The sequence below is a fragment of the Pezoporus flaviventris genome, unplaced genomic scaffold, assembly GCF_033815535.1.
Source record: "Pezoporus flaviventris isolate CSIRO_AGI_PZ_B2104156 unplaced genomic scaffold, CSIRO_AGI_Pfla_v1 ptg000066l, whole genome shotgun sequence".
Lineage (NCBI taxonomy): Eukaryota > Metazoa > Chordata > Aves > Psittaciformes > Psittacidae > Pezoporus > Pezoporus flaviventris.
Window position 1 is genome coordinate 24,732,742 of NW_026892614.1, and position 20,428 is coordinate 24,753,169.

At 37.7% G+C, this 20,428-nt stretch overlaps 1 protein-coding gene across 3 annotated transcripts in view; it reads right to left on the bottom strand.

Moving 5' to 3' along the window:
- Positions 1-17,582, bottom strand: part of TFB1M (transcription factor B1, mitochondrial) — a 28,646-nt gene extending 11,064 nt beyond the window's left edge. The window contains exons 1-6 of one of the 3 annotated variants that reach the window (XM_061471603.1): positions 17,560-17,581; positions 16,267-16,422; positions 14,641-14,792; positions 10,327-10,435; positions 9,042-9,193; positions 3,765-3,884 (exon numbers count right to left, since the gene is read on the bottom strand). In XM_061471603.1, the coding sequence (XP_061327587.1) occupies positions 3,765-3,884; positions 9,042-9,193; positions 10,327-10,435; positions 14,641-14,792; positions 16,267-16,399 (666 nt within the window). In that variant the 5' untranslated portion in view covers positions 16,400-16,422; positions 17,560-17,581. Of the gene's footprint in view, positions 1-3,764; positions 3,885-9,041; positions 9,194-10,326; positions 10,436-14,640; positions 14,793-16,266; positions 16,423-16,782; positions 17,280-17,559 lie in introns of those variants that run through there. The other 2 variants (XM_061471604.1, XM_061471605.1) reach the window with 2 other exon arrangements.
- Between the last annotated feature and the right edge of the window lie 2,846 nt (positions 17,583-20,428).

A 20,428-nucleotide genomic window follows, 5' to 3' on the forward strand; every position in this document is an offset into this window, starting at 1 on the left:
CCACGATTATGAAAACACCTGCAAACTGTAACATACAGGATACAAACTAAATAATCTATGTTCAAGAAAAATCTGGGAACATTCTGGCTTTTACTTCCTCAAAGTAGCTTTTAACAGCCCAAATAATATAGCTACCATTTATTGTCTTCTATGTTTCTGGCCTTCTACAAGAACTTTGTAAGTCTTTTTAATGATCACTTTAGGCTCTGTTTCAGGCCCACATATTTTGTTACTGTAAAATTTAATATACAGTGGTGATAAGGAGACAAGTAACTCCCTGACTTTGATTAATAATCTTGGATCCTTTAACCTTTTCTTCCAACACACAGATTTTGTTTTGTACTGATCTCTGGCAGAGTATGGTCTATCTAAATGCTTCCCTAAATGAGAATTAAATTGATGTGAATTTGCTAGCACAGGTAAGAGAATAAAAGGGATATAATAAAGGCCTTTAAATTTAGGAATATGATAATGCTGGGCAAGTCATTTAACATGACCAACTGCTACTTATTTATATACAACTTTCATTTCCCATATTATTAGCTTGAAATTCACTAAAACAGTAAAAAGGGGCCTTAACATATGTATAGTTTGATGGAAAAAGATCTTCTGTTGTCGCATTTGAGAAAGTGGAATGTTTTATGCATCTAATGTGTAAAGACGCTTTATTCTAATACACACAGAATGGAATTACACCTTGCTTGTGTTACTAACATTACACAATTGCTTTGAGTTTCCTATGCATTCATCAAGGAGCTTGTTTTGTACTAATCCTAATTCTAGTATCACTAGTTATTCAGCACTACAGAGACTTAACTGACCAAAAAGCCAAATTTTCTTTTGCTTAGAAAGTGCTGCGCAGTACCATTACACTCCATAAACCAAAATCCTTTCGCATCTCAACATTCATAGTATTGTTGAAGTACTATTCATTCAGTGAGCAAATAAGTTAAACAACTCATTCCCAAAAACATGCATCTCCACCTGTTGTAAGGGGGTTGACATGACACTGATGTGTGATCATTGCTATGTATGTGAATTAAAATTAACACTGTAAAATAAGAACCAACAGCATTTTTACAGGAGGGCATAAGTGAAATGGAAGAATTGTAAACTATAAGCAAAATGAAATATTCACTGATTACAAAAGCAGTGAATTTTATACAGAAGTACTTAAACTTCTTCGTATACCTATGAAACAAAAATCAAATGCTGAGCCATTTTGTTCAAAATATGCTGAAGAGCTTTCCATGAAAACAAAAGATTTTATCAGAATGCAAGTATCTAAACCCACATGTCAGTATATGGCTAAAAGAACAGGGACAAAGCAGAAGATCCACGTAAAACAGAAGTTTGAAGGAAATAAAATATATTCAAAACAGGTGCTAGGTCTGTCTGAAAAATTTGTACTTTCTGCTTTTGCAACACAAATGGTATTAAGTCAAAGAAATATATCAAATAAAGATATGCTTGCCTTTAGTGGTACTGACTTTTTTATTCAACAGAGCATCAGCTGACTGTAGGATTTTGCTTATATTAAACATTTGTCACAATTCTATAAGTTACCTATCCCTGAACCAATTGTGGTCTTTTCAGCACAGGAAAACGGGAATATCAGGTACAGCTTCCTAATTCTGAGGCACAGTCTGCACGACTTTTGTCTACACTAGCTCTACTGTGCCCTTACACTGCATCCACAACTGAGAAACCACCATAAAAGTGGAATTTTGGCCTTACTGGAGATTTTTTCACATATTTAAAAGGGGTATGATATACTGAATTCATGTTTCATTCACCTAGGAGACAGGAAAAAATCCCCACCACCAATCTAAAAATGTAAAGCAAAAAATGTCTTAAACGTGGTCATTTTTCTTCACAGCAGACTGCTGTCATGATTAATAACAGAACATACTTGATCAATTACTTGCTCAAAAAATAGTAACAAAACTTTAAATTATCATCAGAATATGCCCAGATAGAGGCCTTAAAATTTATTGTGATAAATCCAGAGGGGCCATCCAGAGGGACCTTGACACGCTTGTAAGGTGGGCTGATGCCAACCTTATGAATTTTAACCATGCAAAGTGCAAGGTCCTACACCTCGGTTGGAGCAATCCCAGACACAGCTACAGGCTGGGAAGAGAAGAGATTCAGAGCAGCCCTGCAGAGAAGGACTTGGGGGTGTTGGTCAATCACAAAATGAACATGAGCCGGGAGTGTGCGCTCGCATCCCAGAAAGCCAACCGTATCCTGGGCTGCATCAAAAGGAGTATGACCAGCAGGTCGAAGGAGGTGATCCTGCCCCTCTACTCTGCTCTTGTGAGACCTCACTTGGAGTATTGTGTGCAGTTCTGGTGTCCTCAACATAAAAAGGACATGGAACTGTTGGAACAAGCCACGAGGATGATGAGGGGACTGGAGCACCTCCCGTAAGAAGACAGGCTGAGGAAGTTGGGGCTGTTCAGCCTGGAGAAGAGAAGGCTGCGTGGAGACCTCATGGCAGCCTTCCAGTATCTGAAGGGGGCCTATAGGATGCTGGGGAGGGCCTCTTCATTAGGGACTGTAGTGACAGGACAAGGGGTAACAGGTTAAAACTTAAAAAGGGAAAGTTTAGATCGGCTATAAGGAGGAAGTTCTTTACTGTGAGAGTGGTGAGGCACTGGAATGGGCTGCCTAGGGAAATTCCATCTCTGAATGCTCCATCCCTGGCGGTGTTCAAGGCCAGGTTGGACAAAGCCTTGGTTGACAAGATTTAGTGTGAGGTGTCCCTGCCCATGGAAGGGGGGTTGGAACTAGATGATCTTAAGGTCCTTTCCAACCCTAACTATTCTATGATTCTATGATAAACAGAGAGAGAATAATCTTGCAAACATTGTCAAGAGGTAAGCCTGAAGGGTAGAAAGACCAGGAAATAGACTGCAATAAGGGAGAAGTGATATGTACTGATAAGCTGAACTAACCAATTTAAGAGTAACTTTCAGAAGCTGAAAGTTCATTTCTGAAACAGAACAGTACATTTCCGTATGCATTCAGGGAAAACAGACCCCACTCAAGTGTCAGGCACACATTTTTACATAGCAAACAAACAAACAAATAAGGTACATTCTTGCCCAAAATACAGTTTATTAATTTTTGACTCCTATAATCATACTGGCTATTAATAAAAACCAGCAGATAATAGGACAGCAAAGAGACTGTTCTCTACTCAAGAACAAAGGGAGAAAAGATCATTACTTTTTTAAATAGGCAGTGGGATGTAACTGACAAAGTGCTATAGTGAATAGGAGGGAGTTAAATATGATAAAGATGAGTAGGGTGGAATGTAAAGATTATAGACATGGTAAAATTAGAGATCTTTGACAAAGATGACAAATGAAAAGCTTTTATTTATCAGGGTCTTTCAAAAGACCCATCAACTTTTCTAGGCATAATTCCCAAACTGTTTATAAATGCAAACTGTAAAACTGTAGGCTTTCCAAAGATGCTACAATCCTAACGAGGTATCATATCATTAAATCCTGATCAGTTTTTCAGAAGCACCCAAAGAAGTATTCTGATCTTGCAGACAAGCTTGAAGGCCAAAGCCAAGTTCTGAATAACCAAAAAGCACCTTATTGAAGCAAGTATGTTTTGTTTACAGGAAAATCACATCACTTCATAGTATGGAGAGGAACTACAGCACCTGTGTTCCTTACTCAAAATCAGATACACTGTTTGACTAACATATGAACAAAAAAGCCCCAGAAGAAATAATCAAAATTTACCTCTGGCTTTGGAACAAAAGCTTCACCTGGAATCACGAAACAGTTTTCAACAGTGCAGAGATGCTGAGACATGATGGACAGCCTGCTACGTTGCTTACCTCCTGGATTAGCTGTAAGCCTCTATTGAAGAATCAAAACATAGTCAATTCAGTTTCACAGATTTACATGTGGTGAGTTACATTAAAGACTGATTTTCAGTATAATCAAAGGCTAAAACAAACTAAAACAAACAGCTGTTAAAAATTTGTGTCGAAGTCTATGCCCAGTTAATCTAGATTTTTTCCCTTCAGCATAGCAGCACTTCACTAAAATACCATCCTAATTTACAGCCCATATCCTGCAATCAAATGCATGTGAAAAGATGCTCCTTGAACTCCTGCAGAACTTAATGATGTCAAATAATTCTGTGTGAGCACAAGAGAAAATTAAAACTATTCTGACTGCAGGATTCAAAACAAGCATAACATCAGCTGACACATTCTCACAGCCTTTTCTTCCACTGTTTCTGTAACAAATAATACTATTTTTTTTCCTCTTTCAAGATAAAATAAAGCTCCATAAACTCAGAATCCGATAGAAACCAAAATTTTCTACATTATTGACTGGTCTATGCTTACAATATAAGCAAGGAAGCTGGATCTACTTTACATAAATTTGCATACCAAACAGTAAGAGCATTTAATACTTAATATGCTCATTTTAGCATTCCTCTGATTTTCCCAAGAGATTTCTTATAAAGATTATCAAAACAGTAGCCTGGACAGAAGTCGTCTACACTTTCATAACCCGGCAAGAAACATGTTCTGTGTGCTCTGCTAGCATAAACAAAGTTGAAACAAAAAAAAGCATCCAGTAAGACAAGTCTCAAATGGTAAAAGACATCGCACTAACTATTCAGAAACAGGATTTTCAAGATTCCTGTTCTTATTTAGCAGTACCTTAATAAAAAAAAATGAAATATGAAAACCAATTTGCATATCTGGCAATATCTGTACATTACATAGCTTCAGATGAAAAGAGTACTCATGAAATGCTGCCATGTTTATTAAAAATATCCCTGAAAAATAAAATTAAACCTATTGCTGAAGTTTTATTTTGTTTTTAAAAAAAAACTCTCCTGAAAGGCAGTTTTGGTATGAGCATAGAGCAAATAAAACACTTTTTAATGACTTTTCTGAAAGCTGGGTGCTTTTTGCCTACATCAGCATTTAAAACTACTGTCATCACTGTTTCAGAGGAAACCTACTAGAATAAAACCCTCTCTATCCACCGTTATTATTCTCTGAAAAAAAAACACCACCAAAACAAAACCAAAACAAAAATCAAAACAGCCTGCAAAGTCTACACACTTCTTCACCTCTGAAATAGAAATGAAGCAGACCTAATGACACGGCTTCTAGTCCTTCCAATGCCAATTTAAACAAGCCAGTCTTCCCACAGAACCCATGTAATGAGCCTCAGATAGTTCCCACTTCTCAGCTGCAGAAGGGGTAACTTAATATCCACCTCTGGGCAGTAACATCTTAAAATACTTCAACCCACAACAGCAAGAACATACTTGTGTATGACATTGCTCCAGGAACACAAAAATGATGAGAACAGAATCACAGAAGGGTCTGGGTTGGAAAGGACCTTTAACGGTCATCTAGTCCAGCCACCTTGCAAAAAGCAGGGTCATCCTCAACTAGATCAGGTTGCTCACACTCCCATCCAACCTGACCTTGAACATTTCCAGGGATGGGGTATCTATCTGGGCAACCTGCTCCAGTGTTTCACCACTTGCATTGTAAAAAATGTCTTCCTTATGTAGTCTAAATTTACCCTTTTCTAGTTTAAAACCACTACCCCTTGTCCTGTTGTAACAGGCCCTGCTAAAAAGTTTGTCCTCATACTTCTGTAACATCCTATTTTTGTAGGTTTTTTTTTTTCTCCCAGTTCTCAAAATTTAGTTAGTTCCTATGTTTAAAATAGGGATAGCATCTGAAACTGCATATGAACACACACTGAAGTTCAGCTAACTAGGAAACATTCTATTAAAATCTTTGCAGGGCATGAAGCACAACAAAGATTCTGAAGCTTAATACAATCCAGTGGTATCTGACATCTCTTAATGCTGTTTACTATCAACCACTGACTAACTTCAGGAACGACTGGTTTTTCTTCAGTAAGCTATACCATACAACTGTGCTTTTCATAAATGCATATTAAAAAACCATTATCAAAGAATCTGCAATATCTGTCACAGTAATTAACCTACCTGAAGAACAAGACTATCAAAGCTGACCATATAAAGGAATACTAAATACATTTTAGTACACACCACTTTCTGCAAAACAACTATTTTATTTTAGAAAGTAAGCATTTATATCCAACTTGTATCAGTTATGAAAACAAATAGTATTTTTTCTTCTGTTTACTGCTCAAAGAGCTGAATTGTTTTCCACTTTTTTAGCACCTTTTGCCTAGCATTCGAAATAGCAGCGTTAGATACAAAATGATTAAGTGTTCTACACGCCTGTCTTCTAGGTACCCCACCTCCCAGCTTGCAGATCATTTTGGGAGAGCAGTTCAGGCAAACTATTCCCTACCCAGTTTTACTCAGAATTAGAGACTTACAATGATCTTCTAGTTGAACTAAAATATGCCTCATTTTAACGGAAGTGGGCCTCGAAGTACATGGCCTAGGCTGCAGACTAAGGTGATGGAGGGCTGGGTCTGAGGAATCTGAGGCAAGGTAAAAATTCTTACCCACAAAGTAATTAACCAATTTACAAATTTAAACTACAGAGAGACAAAAATAATCTGTTCAACACTTAAAAGTACCCTTTTTACTGCTGTGTATATCTGGTCTTACGCTCATTAACAGGTCTCAGAACTTGGCATATAACAACTGCTGGCTCTCATCAACCAAGTTGTAATCGATTTAATCAAATCATATCAGAACAGAGTGGTCTGTACTGACATAACTCATGCCAGCATACCTGCACTACAAGGAAACAGAAGAGCAGGAAACTACCACTTCAACAAGGGCAAAAGTATTTTCTACTGTTATACTAGCAAAACTGAGCTTGACCACAAATAATACTTTATTTTCTTACTGTTAACATCAATTTATCCTAATGATAAAGCACATGGCTTCATTCCATGACAGCTTCCTACCCTTCTGCGGGGTTTATGCATATGCACTGAGACTTCTTTGATATTTACACTCTAAGCTTAGAAATATGACTGAGGACATCAAACTTCTGGGTATCATACATTTCCCTTTCAATAATATCAAACCACAGACACAAAATATCAGTAGCAACTTATTATATGCATGACATTGTTCTCTATTTCCTTGTACTGAATATGCTTGTGTATGTCAAACTGCAATTACCAAGCAACTCCAGAGGGCCAGAAAAAGACAGAGATTTTGATTACCGTTCTTCCTCCTAATCATAAACCAAAATAGTTTCTCTCAAAAGAGTTTTTCATGATGTCAAATCAATGATGGAAACACAAACCAGAAACCTTGAACAACTCAGTCTTCAGTAGAAGTTCAGAGTTTAAATAGATGTAAGAAAAAAGAATCAAGAGATCCCAGAATGTAAACTCAGTAATGAACACCTATTCATTGCATGACCTTGAACAACATACTCAAGTTTCCTGGTGTTTCTAACTTCTCATCATTCTAAGTACAAGAAACTTAAAAAGAGTGCATGGTATGTAAGATCTCAATGAGCTATGCTGGGTGAAGAAGCACTATAATCTGCATGTCACAAGAAGCATATGCAGCTAGTTACAGCTATATAAAGTGAGTGCACTTATGCTCTCACTCAGTGCTAAGCCAATTTTTTCACTGTCACAAAACTTTGCATCTTGCCCATTACCACTTTGCAGTTTATGTCATAGTCCATTTTTTGCAACAAGGTATGATCTAATAGGACATGAAGTTCTTCTGGAAAAGTGTTCCTAGATTTTTTTAATACCTGAAACCACATGAGCTCAGAGCTGAATTAAGAAATCCAGCTTATTTCATGTTTGTCCCTGGTGTTCTCTAGAGCCATCTACTGGAAATATCAGTATTTGTCTTGAATGTTGACTGCAGGGCTAGAGTAATGACAGCACAATATGGTTTTCTGTGACCCCCCCCCAAATTACTACAGATATCCAACTTGCATATATACTTATTACAAATTTATGCACAAACAAAGGCCAGCAAAATTTTACTATTAGAATTTTTACATTCAAAGATTAAAATTAAAATCACCCACACATGTTAGGTTGCACACCAAACCCCTGATATTTACAAACACTGGACTAATTAGATGGAAATTCAGTTTTCAGACTGATGTGCAATTCCTTTTTCCTTTTTTTTTTTTTTTTCTTAAGCAAGTGAGATGCTGGTAAGAAGCCATACTGCTTTTATAAATACAAAGCAAAAAGTCTTCCAGCCTTTGCAATATGATATATTTCATCCAATGGCAACAGAAATATACTGTTAAAATCTGAAAGCACTGAGGAGTATCAACTTATCTAGAATTAATGATACTACATAGCAGATTAGTTTAGTTTTGAGAATCTAACTATTGACAAAAAGTACAATCTCAATTTGCTCTTGGACTTCCTCTGACAGAACTCCAGTAATGCCTTTCTACACACACAAGACTGGCAGCAATCCATTAATAATTCTGATTATCAAGTCTCATTCAAAAAAGCAAAAGGCAGCTTCCATGGTCTTGATGAACATTTTCTGTGTGTGAAGTGTTTAATCACAACTGGAAATAATACAAACCCTCCATTCTTCCTTATTTCAAGGAAGCTATCTTTTGAAAAGAAAATATTTTTAATTAAGAGAGCAAAGGAAAAAACTATCAGTGTATTTCATGAGAGGATTAAAAGGTAAGGAAGAACAGACTGATGAAATGGTGCATGAACGATCGAGAGAGAAGACAGTTAAAAACAGAAGAGTGCTGTGGAATTTATTAATGTTTAAGAAATCAATACTTCAGAAAATAACAGATTAAATACCTCAAGGAAATAGGTCTCTCTGTAAGGAAATAAAAAAATAAAAAAATTATGCGCTGTAAAAGAATCAGAGCAGATGATTAACTCAACATTAAAATTCATAATTTACAGCCACAGAAATAAAAATCAATAAATCAAATAAAAATCAAACCAACTCTTTCCGCTCTTTTTAAAGCCATCTAAGATTAGGTTTGTACTTTTAAAGAGGCTGCAAACTTTTGTTCAAATTAGCATCTGTAAAATTTTGGGAAAACATTAGTATCTTACCTCTGCAACTTCCTTCTGAAAAGTCAATGTCATCTGTGTCCTGCCATAAATAAAAGGCCCATCCTTTTTGGAAACATTTTCAAGCCATTTGATGATTAGAGGAGTTGAAACACTGAAGGGGAGATTCCCAATGATATGTATACCTGGTGGCTCTGTTAACATTTGATGGAAGAAAAACAACTGTCAAAGAGTTTTGGATGAGATTTTGCATGAAAGAACATGTAAGAAAGAAAGATATGCACGTATCAACTTAGACTTAAAACACAAAAACAATTTTTATTGTGCCTCACCAGAATTATGCCTTTCCATTTACATCTGTCTTACACTAACAAAACTGTGTTACTATTCTCAGTAATTACTTGGAAAAAAGTGGTTAGGTTTGGTTCTCATTTACATTTGAATATACCAGTAACTTTCAGCTGACTTTCAGCTCATCAGCAAATTTCAGCTGAGCTACCCCAGAACAGCAAAACTGTAACAGCAAAACTACAAGACTGTAGCTCATGAACTCTTCATAATCCCCAAAATAATCATCTAGACCAAACTGGACAGAGATCTCCTCTGAAACTAAAAGGGTTTAGGGCAAGTACAAGACTTAACCATTAAGAAGTGATAGGTATCTTTCAATTATGGATTCTATCAGTGTATGTGTGTTGTACAAACACAAAGCAGGCATTGCATTAGCAGGGATCCTTATGTCTACCCAGCAGTGCAAGGGAATCGGGCAAAACAAATGCACGTGCTGTTTCTTAAGACACTACAGCATTTAATAACATGCATTTAATGGTTGGACTTGATGATCTTAAAGGTCTTCTCCAACCTGGTTGATTCTATGATAATATTAATTCAGGCTGCTTTTCTGGCACACTTACTATGCACTTTTAAGGCCGTGATGTTTCTAGAATATTTGTGGTATTACATATGTATCAGAGATGGCCAAGTATCTTTCTAAAACCCACCAGCCTTTCAGATTTTCAAATGACAGTAATACAGAAAAAATATTTGCTTTTATACTTTCCAAGAGTCATTATTGTACAGTCAAGACATTGAAAGGTTAATCACTGCAAAGCTCCTCACTGTTGACTAAGATGAATGTCACATCAGTTTCACTGTTTTGTCTTAGGATTCTGTTTCCTTCTGGAAAGGAAGAAAACAAGCTCATCTCTCTCTTCTCACCTTCAAAATGTACCAGAAGAGAGTAACACCTGCACTCAGTGAACTCCAATTATACCACCACACTTAAGATACAAGAAGCCTTAAAAATAAACCAAATCCAAATACTAACCATCCTCCCAGTTCTTTTTTAAGTGCTTTGGAAAAGCATTCTCCATCTTGTATGTCAGGATATCTCCATGAACAATGCGCACTTTTCCTGGAGTTGCTTCAGATAACAACTGTTTGTAAGCACGCAAGCAGAATTCACAGTGAGTATTAACCAAAGGATTTCCAGTTTCAGCCACAGCAGAAATAAAACATTGCTGTGTATTTATCTTCAATACATAAAAAAGCACAATAGTAGTTAAAACCGAGGTACTATTAGTAAGCATTTACTTTCAAAAAGCAAACACTAACAAAAAGAGTTTAATGTGTAACTCTGTAAACACTGTTCACAGCCACAGAATTCTCAACAGTGAATTTAAACTTGAAGACTGCTAAGAGTGTTTTTGATAAGGACAACTAACAAACCTGGGCCACCAAAAGAAACCCACCTGATTTAAGTAATAATGCGAGCAGCAGGTTTTGAAAAGTTTTTAGATTCATTACCTTTGGAAACAATGCTCATGTTGTTTATTCTGCCTCCCCTGCAGCTGCCGGGTCTATTATCCAATTTTAGCCATATGTGATAGAAGACCGCACAAAAATTTAGTCGGTTTTTCTTTTACATAAAAAAGGGGGAAAACAATCTCTCAGTACTCCCTCTGTAGTAGCTTGTACTCACACCATTAAAAACCAAGGAGTTCCCCAAAATGACGGAATGAGTATTTAGCAGTAGAGAAACATCTCAAAAAATTGTAAGTTCTTAACCATTTCAAAAAAATTCAGTCTGTTGCCAACTTCTCTATCCTACTTCTGCAGCTTACCTCATATTTAATTAAGACTGAAATGCAAACTCAGAACCAGCTGTGGTTTGATGACCAGCTCTTTCATTTCTGGTGTCAGTTTACACAATCACAACTAGCTAAGTTTTTTAGTGCTGCACTAATCTTTCTCTTAAGTATGAAGCTTTGCACAAACAGCACAATTCAAAAGCAAAAGTCAACTTTTACAAAGATTTTGGGGATATTTATTATTCCTACAGCAGAATAATGAAAAATGGCTCAAAGAACAATTTTGCTTTTGCACAGAAATCCAAAACCATAAACAGTTAAGTGCTAGTGGCTTGATGCTGAAATAAACTGCCCACCATTGTTAGTTTAATCTCCAGTCCGAATCCTGTTTATATGCTCATGGGCACAAACAGCTTACACAGATCTCTTGAGCCAAAGGAAGAGCTGCTTTCTCATACTGTTCTACAATCTTTGACATGATTTTTTTTGAGTAAATTTTTTTTTTTTTAACCATCAAAACAGCTAAATTTTGTGTAGAATACTAAAAAAAAAAAATAAATAAAGAAATCTTAACTAAATCTACATGTTCCTATGGGATTTAAATGCAATTATTTTCAAATAGAAGAAATACATCTAACATCAACTCCAAACTACTTTATGTCTTTTTCAGCATCACACTAGCAATTACATGGCATACAGATTCACTGATCTGCCATGATTTGTCAAATCTTTCTTTGAAGCTGTAATAAATGCTATAACAGGATGAATGATAATGTAAGATCAATAAAGTTAGAAAATAGCATAAGAGGAAGCAGACAGCTGCCTACACAGTAATGGATTAACATATGTTATACTGTTTTTAATAATGGTTTTCATGTCAAGAGGACTTTGGGTTTTTTTTGAGTATCACAACATAAATGAGAACTGGATTTAATTTGTGAGTAGAAAAACCACAGTTGTATATTTATACTTGGAAATAAAGACTTGGAAACCCATTGAAACATTCTCCACTTTAAAGCTGATGTGTGCAGCTAAGTGTTCCAGGAGCTCTTGTGCACCAAGCACACTAGTCAAGTGATTCTCCATCACACAGATCCTCTAGCTGATCACACACAACCAAAAGGGCATGAACAAAACACACAGGGCACAGCTTAAAAAATAAAAAGGTGTTCCTGGAAGAATTCTGTATTCAATCCACTCTCTGGACGAGAGCCCCCTTTCTCTTCTCATCAATCTTTCCAGCCTAATAACTGTCAGGGCATATGGCACAGGGAGTTTGTGATTCTTTAAGAGTGAGACAGAACTGACAGACTCCCAGCTTGTGTAAACTTTTACTCTGTACATGTATGTTTTTCACTATATTTCAGTTTTGAAGTAAAGAGGATGACAACTTCAGTTTTTTGATAGAGACCACAGCCTGAAAAAGTTAATAAAAAACACTGTACACGTTCAATTTGTGATTTTGTAAGTATCTAAACAAACATTTTTAAGTAAGAGTCCCCAGTTGTTATTTTAATCTCTGCTATTTTGTTATTTAAACCTCAACCCATTTATGAGCATCTGGTTTTGATGTTTTTAACAGGAAACTAGAAAAAATAGGTATTACAACCTGCATTATCACAAAAGAAAGATTCATTCTGTTATGCATCATCTTATTTGGAGGGAAACCCCAAATTTAACAATAATGGATGCAACAGATATAGTTTTCATTCACATCCACTGCTACCAAATTATAACATCTTTATAGTCAATAACTTCAGGCATATTTATTTCTACTTTAAAGAGGTTGCTAATTAAAAATAATGACTAATGTTAACTCACTTGAACAGTAAAGATAATTATATACCAAAACCTTATTACAGACCCTGAAAGTATACTTTTATTCAGACAGATCTGTTGTAACGGCTGCATTTTGGAAGATGAGAAAAATCGTGTAAATACTTAAAAACCTGTTACCAAGTACCACTGAATCTCAAATTCTCTCCAAATCCAAAACAGTTCTTAAAATCTGAAACAGAAATACAGATTTGCCCCACTCAAGAGAAAACATGAAGTCTTCATACTTCATAAAGTAAGGATGGCATACTATAAATTATTAATGGCTAAGCCTACAACGACACAGTTACATGCATATTCAGGTTTAAGTATATGAGCATTTTCATTCTTATCTTAGATTGGTTTTGTCCGACAAAGAGATGGTAGCAGTTCTCAACTGAACTGCCTATTTATTTTCACTGATTTGCTACAGAAGACACAGTACAATACAAGGAAAGACCTTTGAGATTGTAGAAGCTCAAGAAAACAGTTAAATCTTATTTAAACTGAGATTTTTTAACTGTTTTTCTTCATAGATTTATATATCTAAATTCCATGAACAAGGAAATTTAATAGCAACACAAGTAAATGGCATTTGAAAAATGCCACAACAACTTGTGAAATTATACCAACTTTAAAAGAAAGGAAACAAAGTTTAAGGGCATTTTTATTTTTTAATGTAAAATAAACACTGGTTTATTCTTCTGTATTTGGATATAAAAAGAAGTGTGACTAGCAGGTCGAAGGAGGTGATCCTGCCCCTCTACTCTGCTCTCATGAGACCTCACTTGGAGTACTGTGTATAGTTCTGGTGTCCTCAACATAAAAAGGACATGGAACTATTGGAACAAGCCACGAGGAGGGCCATGAGGATGATCAGGGGACTAGAGCACCTCCCGTGTGAAGACAGGCTAAGAAAGCTGGGGCTGTTCAGCCTGGAGAAGAGAAGGCTACGTGGAGACCTCATAGCAGCCTTCCAGTATCTGAAGGGGGCCTATAGGATGCTGGGGAGGGCCTCTTCATTAGGGACTGTAGTGACAGGACAAGGGGTAACAGGTTAAAACTTGAACAGGGGAAGTTTAGATTGGCTATAAGGAGGAAGTTCTTAACTGTGAGAGTGGTGAGGCACTGGAATGGGTTGCCCAGGGAAGTTCCATCTCTGAATGCTCCATCCCTGGCGGTGTTCAAGGCCAGGCTGGACAGAGCCTTGAGTGACGTGGTTTAGTGTGAGGTGTCTCTGCCCATGGCAGGGGGGTTGGAACTAGATGATAAGGTCCTTTCCAACCCTAACTATTCCATGATTCTATGATATTACCCATACTGAACATGAACTGGAGTGGAAATATGATTTCACAATTTTATAAAGCATAATTATTAGGTTTAAAATTCAAAATAAGACCAAAAGACATTATGTTGAGCCCTCAAACTACTAGTTCATCTGAATGGTGAAATGCAACTGAAACATCTCAATCAGAAGAAAAAAAAAAAAAGACTCAGCACTAATTCATTTGCAGTGTCAGGTCCCGAGGGGCCTAGGAGAAAGCAGGAGCAATTATCTGCTTGTTATACTGTGCATTTTTATCTTCAAGCAAACAATAGCTCTGATTTAAGCCAAAGAAGCAAACCTATTTTCAACGCTGAGATCTCAGCAAGACACTTGGCACCTTTCTATGTTCTTAAAGTCTTCTTATTCAATAGTGTGGATACATTTATACAAATTATTCTCCAGCTGGTACCTGTAATCCCGGAATAAATCGAGCATCTTTTTCAATTAAAAGGAGTTGTTCAACACCAGCACTGAGAATGGATCTGGTAATCCCTCCTGGCCCGGGGCCCACTTCACAAACATGGGCATTTTTCAGATTGCCAGCGTGTCTCACTATCTTGTCTGCAAGACACAAAGAACATACAAAGCTTTTATTCTGCAGAAGATCCAGCTCACTTAACAAACTCATTGTTTATTGTTAAACCACAAGTGTGCTTACCTCAGAACAGACATAAACAGTGACACATCCCAGTTAATCACACACCTGCTACACTGCACAGAAATCAGATTTGTTTCATACTGCAAGACACCATCAGCTACTTTTAAAATAGTATTTTCAGCTTAATGTAATATAATTGTTGCTCATTACAGAATCAAATGAAAACAAAATATTACTTCTCATCTGTAAACCATCAGGACTATTCTCCTGCAAGTAAGCAGCTGTGTTCAACATTCTAAAGTCTCGCCACAGTATTTCACTACATTTCCTTAGAGCCTATGTTTCAAGGAAATTTAAAAAGATAATAAGATTTCAATATGAACCCAGCAATTGTTATGAGGGAGGAGCTGGAGTAAACTAACAGCTGGAATACAGGCAATTGGTAGTCACAGAAGGTGGGTCAGATGAAAGGTGAAGAAAGAATACCTATACATTACTGGAAAGATACAATACTGGAAGGCATTACAGCCAGGAAAGAAAACAGATTAAGGTTTTAAAATAAACATTAAAAATGTAGCAAATGAAATAAAGGGATCCTTAGGAAGCATGGAGAGAAGATGCTGAGAGAAACTTCACTGCTCATTCCGTAACTTCTTAAATATGCAATAAGAAATACCTGAAGACCTGCCTACTCATAAGGTTTTACTAAATGCATGCAGACATTTTAATTCCAAGGTAAGAGTCCAGTTGTTCAGGAAGTGGAGCTATGTTTCATGTTTGCACTCTAAATCTTTATCAACCTGAATCTTCAAATGTATTCAAACCATCAGCTACAGAGCTGCACTGCATTTCTTACTGCAAAACCCAGCCACCGCTAGAACAGTAAAGAAACCCACCGCTGACTGAACAGTGCCAGTTTTGCCATCAGTGTAGACATAAAAATACAGAAACCTAAACTGTTCAGAACAATAAAGCTGGTTCAAAAAAGCTACATTTCTGATAAACTAAGACAAATTACCTTCCTAGCCAGGCTATACATTAACTAAAATTGCGCAATGAATTGCAGTACTTTCTATGATACATAATAAGCAAAAAAAAATAGTATTTTTTTAAATCAAACTTGTAAACTATTAATAGCACCTGAATGGTAAAAATACTATTAAGGCTTGGACTTTTGCATTTCAGTCAATAATCCATATTTCATATAGGAATATAGTTTCTACCTAAAAGTTATTTATACAGAAACACATTTTCTAGGCATTTACAAGTAAAGTTTGTCTAAGCTAAAACTAAAATAAGTCTTTAAAGGTTTACCACTAAGTTGCTATTAACTTGACAGATTTCATCATACAAACACCATCTCCTCAGCTAGAATCAGGATTTTGAAGCAGGATACGTGTTTTATAGAGGATTAAAAAAAATAACAAAATATTTAACCTGTCAGTCGCAAATCCAGTAGAAAATTCTGGGAAAGTTGTTTCTGTGCTTTAAGGCGATAGAGTTTAATAATCTCTCCAATAGTTGGCAGGGGAGGCAGACGGAAAGCTGCCGCCTTTCCTGGAGCTGCCATATGGTAACTTTTCCCACTTCCGCCTAAAGAGACATTTAAGAGATGGTTCTAGCATATGCAATAAATTCTAATATACTTAACACTAAAAACACTACAAAGTTTACAAATACATGATTTATAAATCATTATGCAAGTGCTCAATTTTAAACATCAGTATTTTGACTACTGTATGCAGTGCTTTGCACGTGTTCATGCAATTTAGGCAACTCTCGTTCTGTAGCTTTGCCAAAACACCAGGTAAAAAAAAAAACCCTCTCACAATTGTCCAGTGTCCATCTTTCATTACTGTAAAAAAGGACCATTAAGGATAATCTGCTTGAATTCATGGCATCACAGAAATAATATATTTAAAGTATCATCAAAAAAGAGTTATTTTTTATCACCTGCCTTTCTAAAGAGAAGAATCCCAAGCGTAAACAGTAACATTAACTAATTAAGAATAAAAATTCTTTTTACTTTGAGGATGACAGGTCCAAATGTTTCACCTTCCTCTACCTGCACCTGACACCCCTGACCTCGCCATTACAGACCCCGGGGCCAACAAGCTCCAGCACCGAGCGCCCACCCTGGGGTAGCAGGGCCTGCCATATAACGCTGAAGCCCAACACGCAGCAGCCTGTCCGAGGAGCGGCCGCCAAGCGCACTTTAGCTCTTAGCGGCCTCACGACAGGGACTGATGGCGGCAAAGCCGTGGAGCAGCAGGACTAGACGGCGTGAAAAGGCGAGCCTCCAAGTGCACACGCCACTGGCAGCTGCTGATAGGCCGGGGACAGCGCATGAAGCACAAGCCACTCCGCCTGGGTCAGAGCCCCTCGCAGGAAGCCGAATCCCGGTTCCGCCCCATAACGGCCCCGATCCCGGCCAGGCGTAGCAGTGTAGCATGCAAGTTCCACCCCACATTGGCTACTCCTGCCTCTGCCCCCCGAAGACGGGCTCCGCAGTGCGCATGCTCTTAGTGACAGCACGAGAGGGATGGCACGATAGTGCTCACACAGGCGCAGAGGCCCTTAGCGTAGGGGCAAGCGGGGTGGTGCAAGGTCCAGAGGAGAAGCCGAGCGGGCCGGGACCAGAGCAGAGGCGCCATCCGGCCGCGCACAGGCTTCCTTCCCTGTTCTCTTACGAAAAGGGAAACTCGGAGCAGCACTACCGCGCCTCCTTACTCTGTGCAGTGGGAGCTGACCCGGAAAAGGAAGTATCTTTCCTCTGCCCCGGCGTGTCTCCATACGGGCGTATCCGGCTGCTCGGCGCCGTGATTGGCACCTTGTCCCGGGGAGGCATGGCCGCGAGTATGCTGCTAGGAACGCGGCCGCCGTGCTGTCCGTGTAGCCGCGGCGGGCGGATATTGTGAATGGGGTGGGCGCTGTGCGTTACCTGTGCGGTTCCGCGGGCTAAGGGCTCTGCCTGCTCGGGTCGGGCGCAGAGGTGTTTCTGCGCATGTGCACTGTACAGAAAACGTTCATTTGCAGCTGCCCGGGAGGGTTATGTTGCCTCTCTTCCCCAGAGCAAGGCCCCGCTGTAGCTGCGGGCTTTGCTGGTTTGGGACGGCATGGTTGGGGTGACGCCGGGTGAGCGCATTACCACCGCGATGGAGGTTCTAGACAATAAAAACACCTTGTTGTCAGACATTATCGTGGGTTAAAGTGCAGTTTGTCCTGGGGTAACTCGTGACTCCCTTTCAGATGGGTAGAACTGTTATTTGCAGACTCCAGGAAAAAGCGTTTGAGCGTTGATTGTATGTTTTCAGATGGCGTGGAAGTAAGATTGGAATGCAGGTTCAGAGATTTGCAGATCAGGGTAGAATTGAATTGGCCTCCATACTTAGAGTGGAGTTTTTTCTATTGTCATTTTTATTCTAATTGCTAGGCCATTTTACAGGTAGCCTGGATACTGCATGGATGGTACAGCTTATTTCTATGTATCAAAATTAATAGAATGTAATCATTAATAGAATGTAATTATTAATATAGTGTGATCAGAACCGATAGCTCATTTTCTTTGAAAATACGAATTTTCTGTATTTCTATAAAAGTTTTTTTCAGTTTTACCCTACAACACACAGGTCTTAATCTGACCGGGAAATTAACATGGAAGGTGCCATAATAGTGTTCTTATGAGTAATTACACTCTATAAACTGAGAAATTGCATATTGCAACAGAATTGTAGCTGCAGTAAATTGTACCCACATGTAAGTCCATGTGTTCATATATATGGGCATGTATGTTTGTGTATATATTGTCCAGTTTTAGTAATCCTAAAATTCACTGGTAGCATCAGGAGCCATTTTGGTGGAGTATTTCTGCATTATTTCTTGTCACAGTGGATTAAGGAAGTTCCATTCCTCTCAGCACTTTGAACAATTATTGGATTTTAAGGGTTTTTTTTCCATTTTTATTTAAAATTCTGTGTTTAATGACTGTTACCACAGTGAAATTGAATGTTAAGATGTTTCCAGAAAGCTAAGCAGCTATTAAAAAGCCACAGATAATTGAGGATGTTGTTAGGTAGATGTAAGAAAACGAAGACATTGAAGCATTTGCAGAAAGTAATTCCTCACTCAGGATAAATAATGGGTGCAATTGTAAATAGCTTTATGCATTAGACATGGCTTCAGCCATCAGTAGCCTGTTCTAGTTAAGTAATAACAGCAGATTCGGTAAGGTGTTCTGGTGTTGTCCTGTGAAGAATTGAGTGGAAGAAGGTTGATAAACAATATCAGTATCAGTATCTCTCTAGAGATGAGGGTTCAGTCATGTTCTGAGATCAGTCAGTTTATCACAGTTAGACCCTAGGCATGTGAGACAAGTAAGATGTGTGTGAGCATTAGCAGAGCTAACAGGAAAGAGAATATGTTGTGAAGGGGCCTCATTTCAAAGAAAAATGAAAATGGAACTGATTTTGTAGTCAATAAAAATGTTGGGAACTTTGCAGTTGGTGTCAAGAAGAAAAGAAATTGGCCTAGGTTTTAATGTTTACATAACGTGGAATGTTGGGATAAAATGTCATGGTCCTACTCTTACCTGAAACACTGGAGTTTTGAGTTTGTGAAGTATAAAGCATTTATCTTAATATATACTATTCGATTTTAAAATAGTTATGAATTAAGAGTGAGATTTCAAATAAAATTTGTTACTTTGTCCAGTTCCAAAAGGGCTTTACGAGAAAATTGTATGGTAATTTTTTGACTTAAAAATCTGGAGAAATTTGAAGAAATATGGGCTGTGTCTTAGGAGGAGCGGGTGTGAAAATGGCATGGGATGGATCAGTTTCATGACCGGATGAGGCATCCCGGCTATTTTAGCACTAAAGCAAAAAAGATGTCAGTTTGAAATTTTTTCTCAGTACATAACAAATATCAGAATATTGTTTTAAAGATGCATTTCATACTTAATTGTCACCAAGGCTGAGCTTTTTCATTTCGAAACCTCAAGTCCACTCAGTCTTTGTATACAAATACTGTTCTGCCATAGTTAAAGTACAAGCTTTTTGTTGATGAGATGCACGTACAGAAGTCTTCAGGTACTTCATGTAGCCATAACTCTTACGGTAATAAGAGTCATAGGACTGATTTTTCTGGTATTTGTGTAAAAGCAAAGGGTTATGAGCACCATGGTCAGGACAGTTCTTAAATATGTAGAAAGCAGCTGAAATATGGAAAGCACTACCATAAATAGCAATAATAAAACTTTCATGACTCCTCAACTTGGACTTTGAACAGCTGCATTTTGATGCTGGATGTTGGCCCAAGAATCTATTAAAGAAGTTTTAAATCTCTTTTCTTTCCTTCCTTCAGGGTGACAGAAGTTGACAAAAAAAAAAACAACAAAAAACACCTCCAAAAACCCCACTAAAAACAAACCCAAAACCCAAAAATCAACCTGCCAGTGAATGGCAGGAATCTGTCATCTGAATTATTTTATCGTTCCATTTTGTCTTTACCTTAGAGGCAGAGCCTGCTAATTTTGAAGCCAATAAAACATTAAGCATGTTTTCCACAGATCAGATAGATGCCAGGGAAAAATACGCTGGGC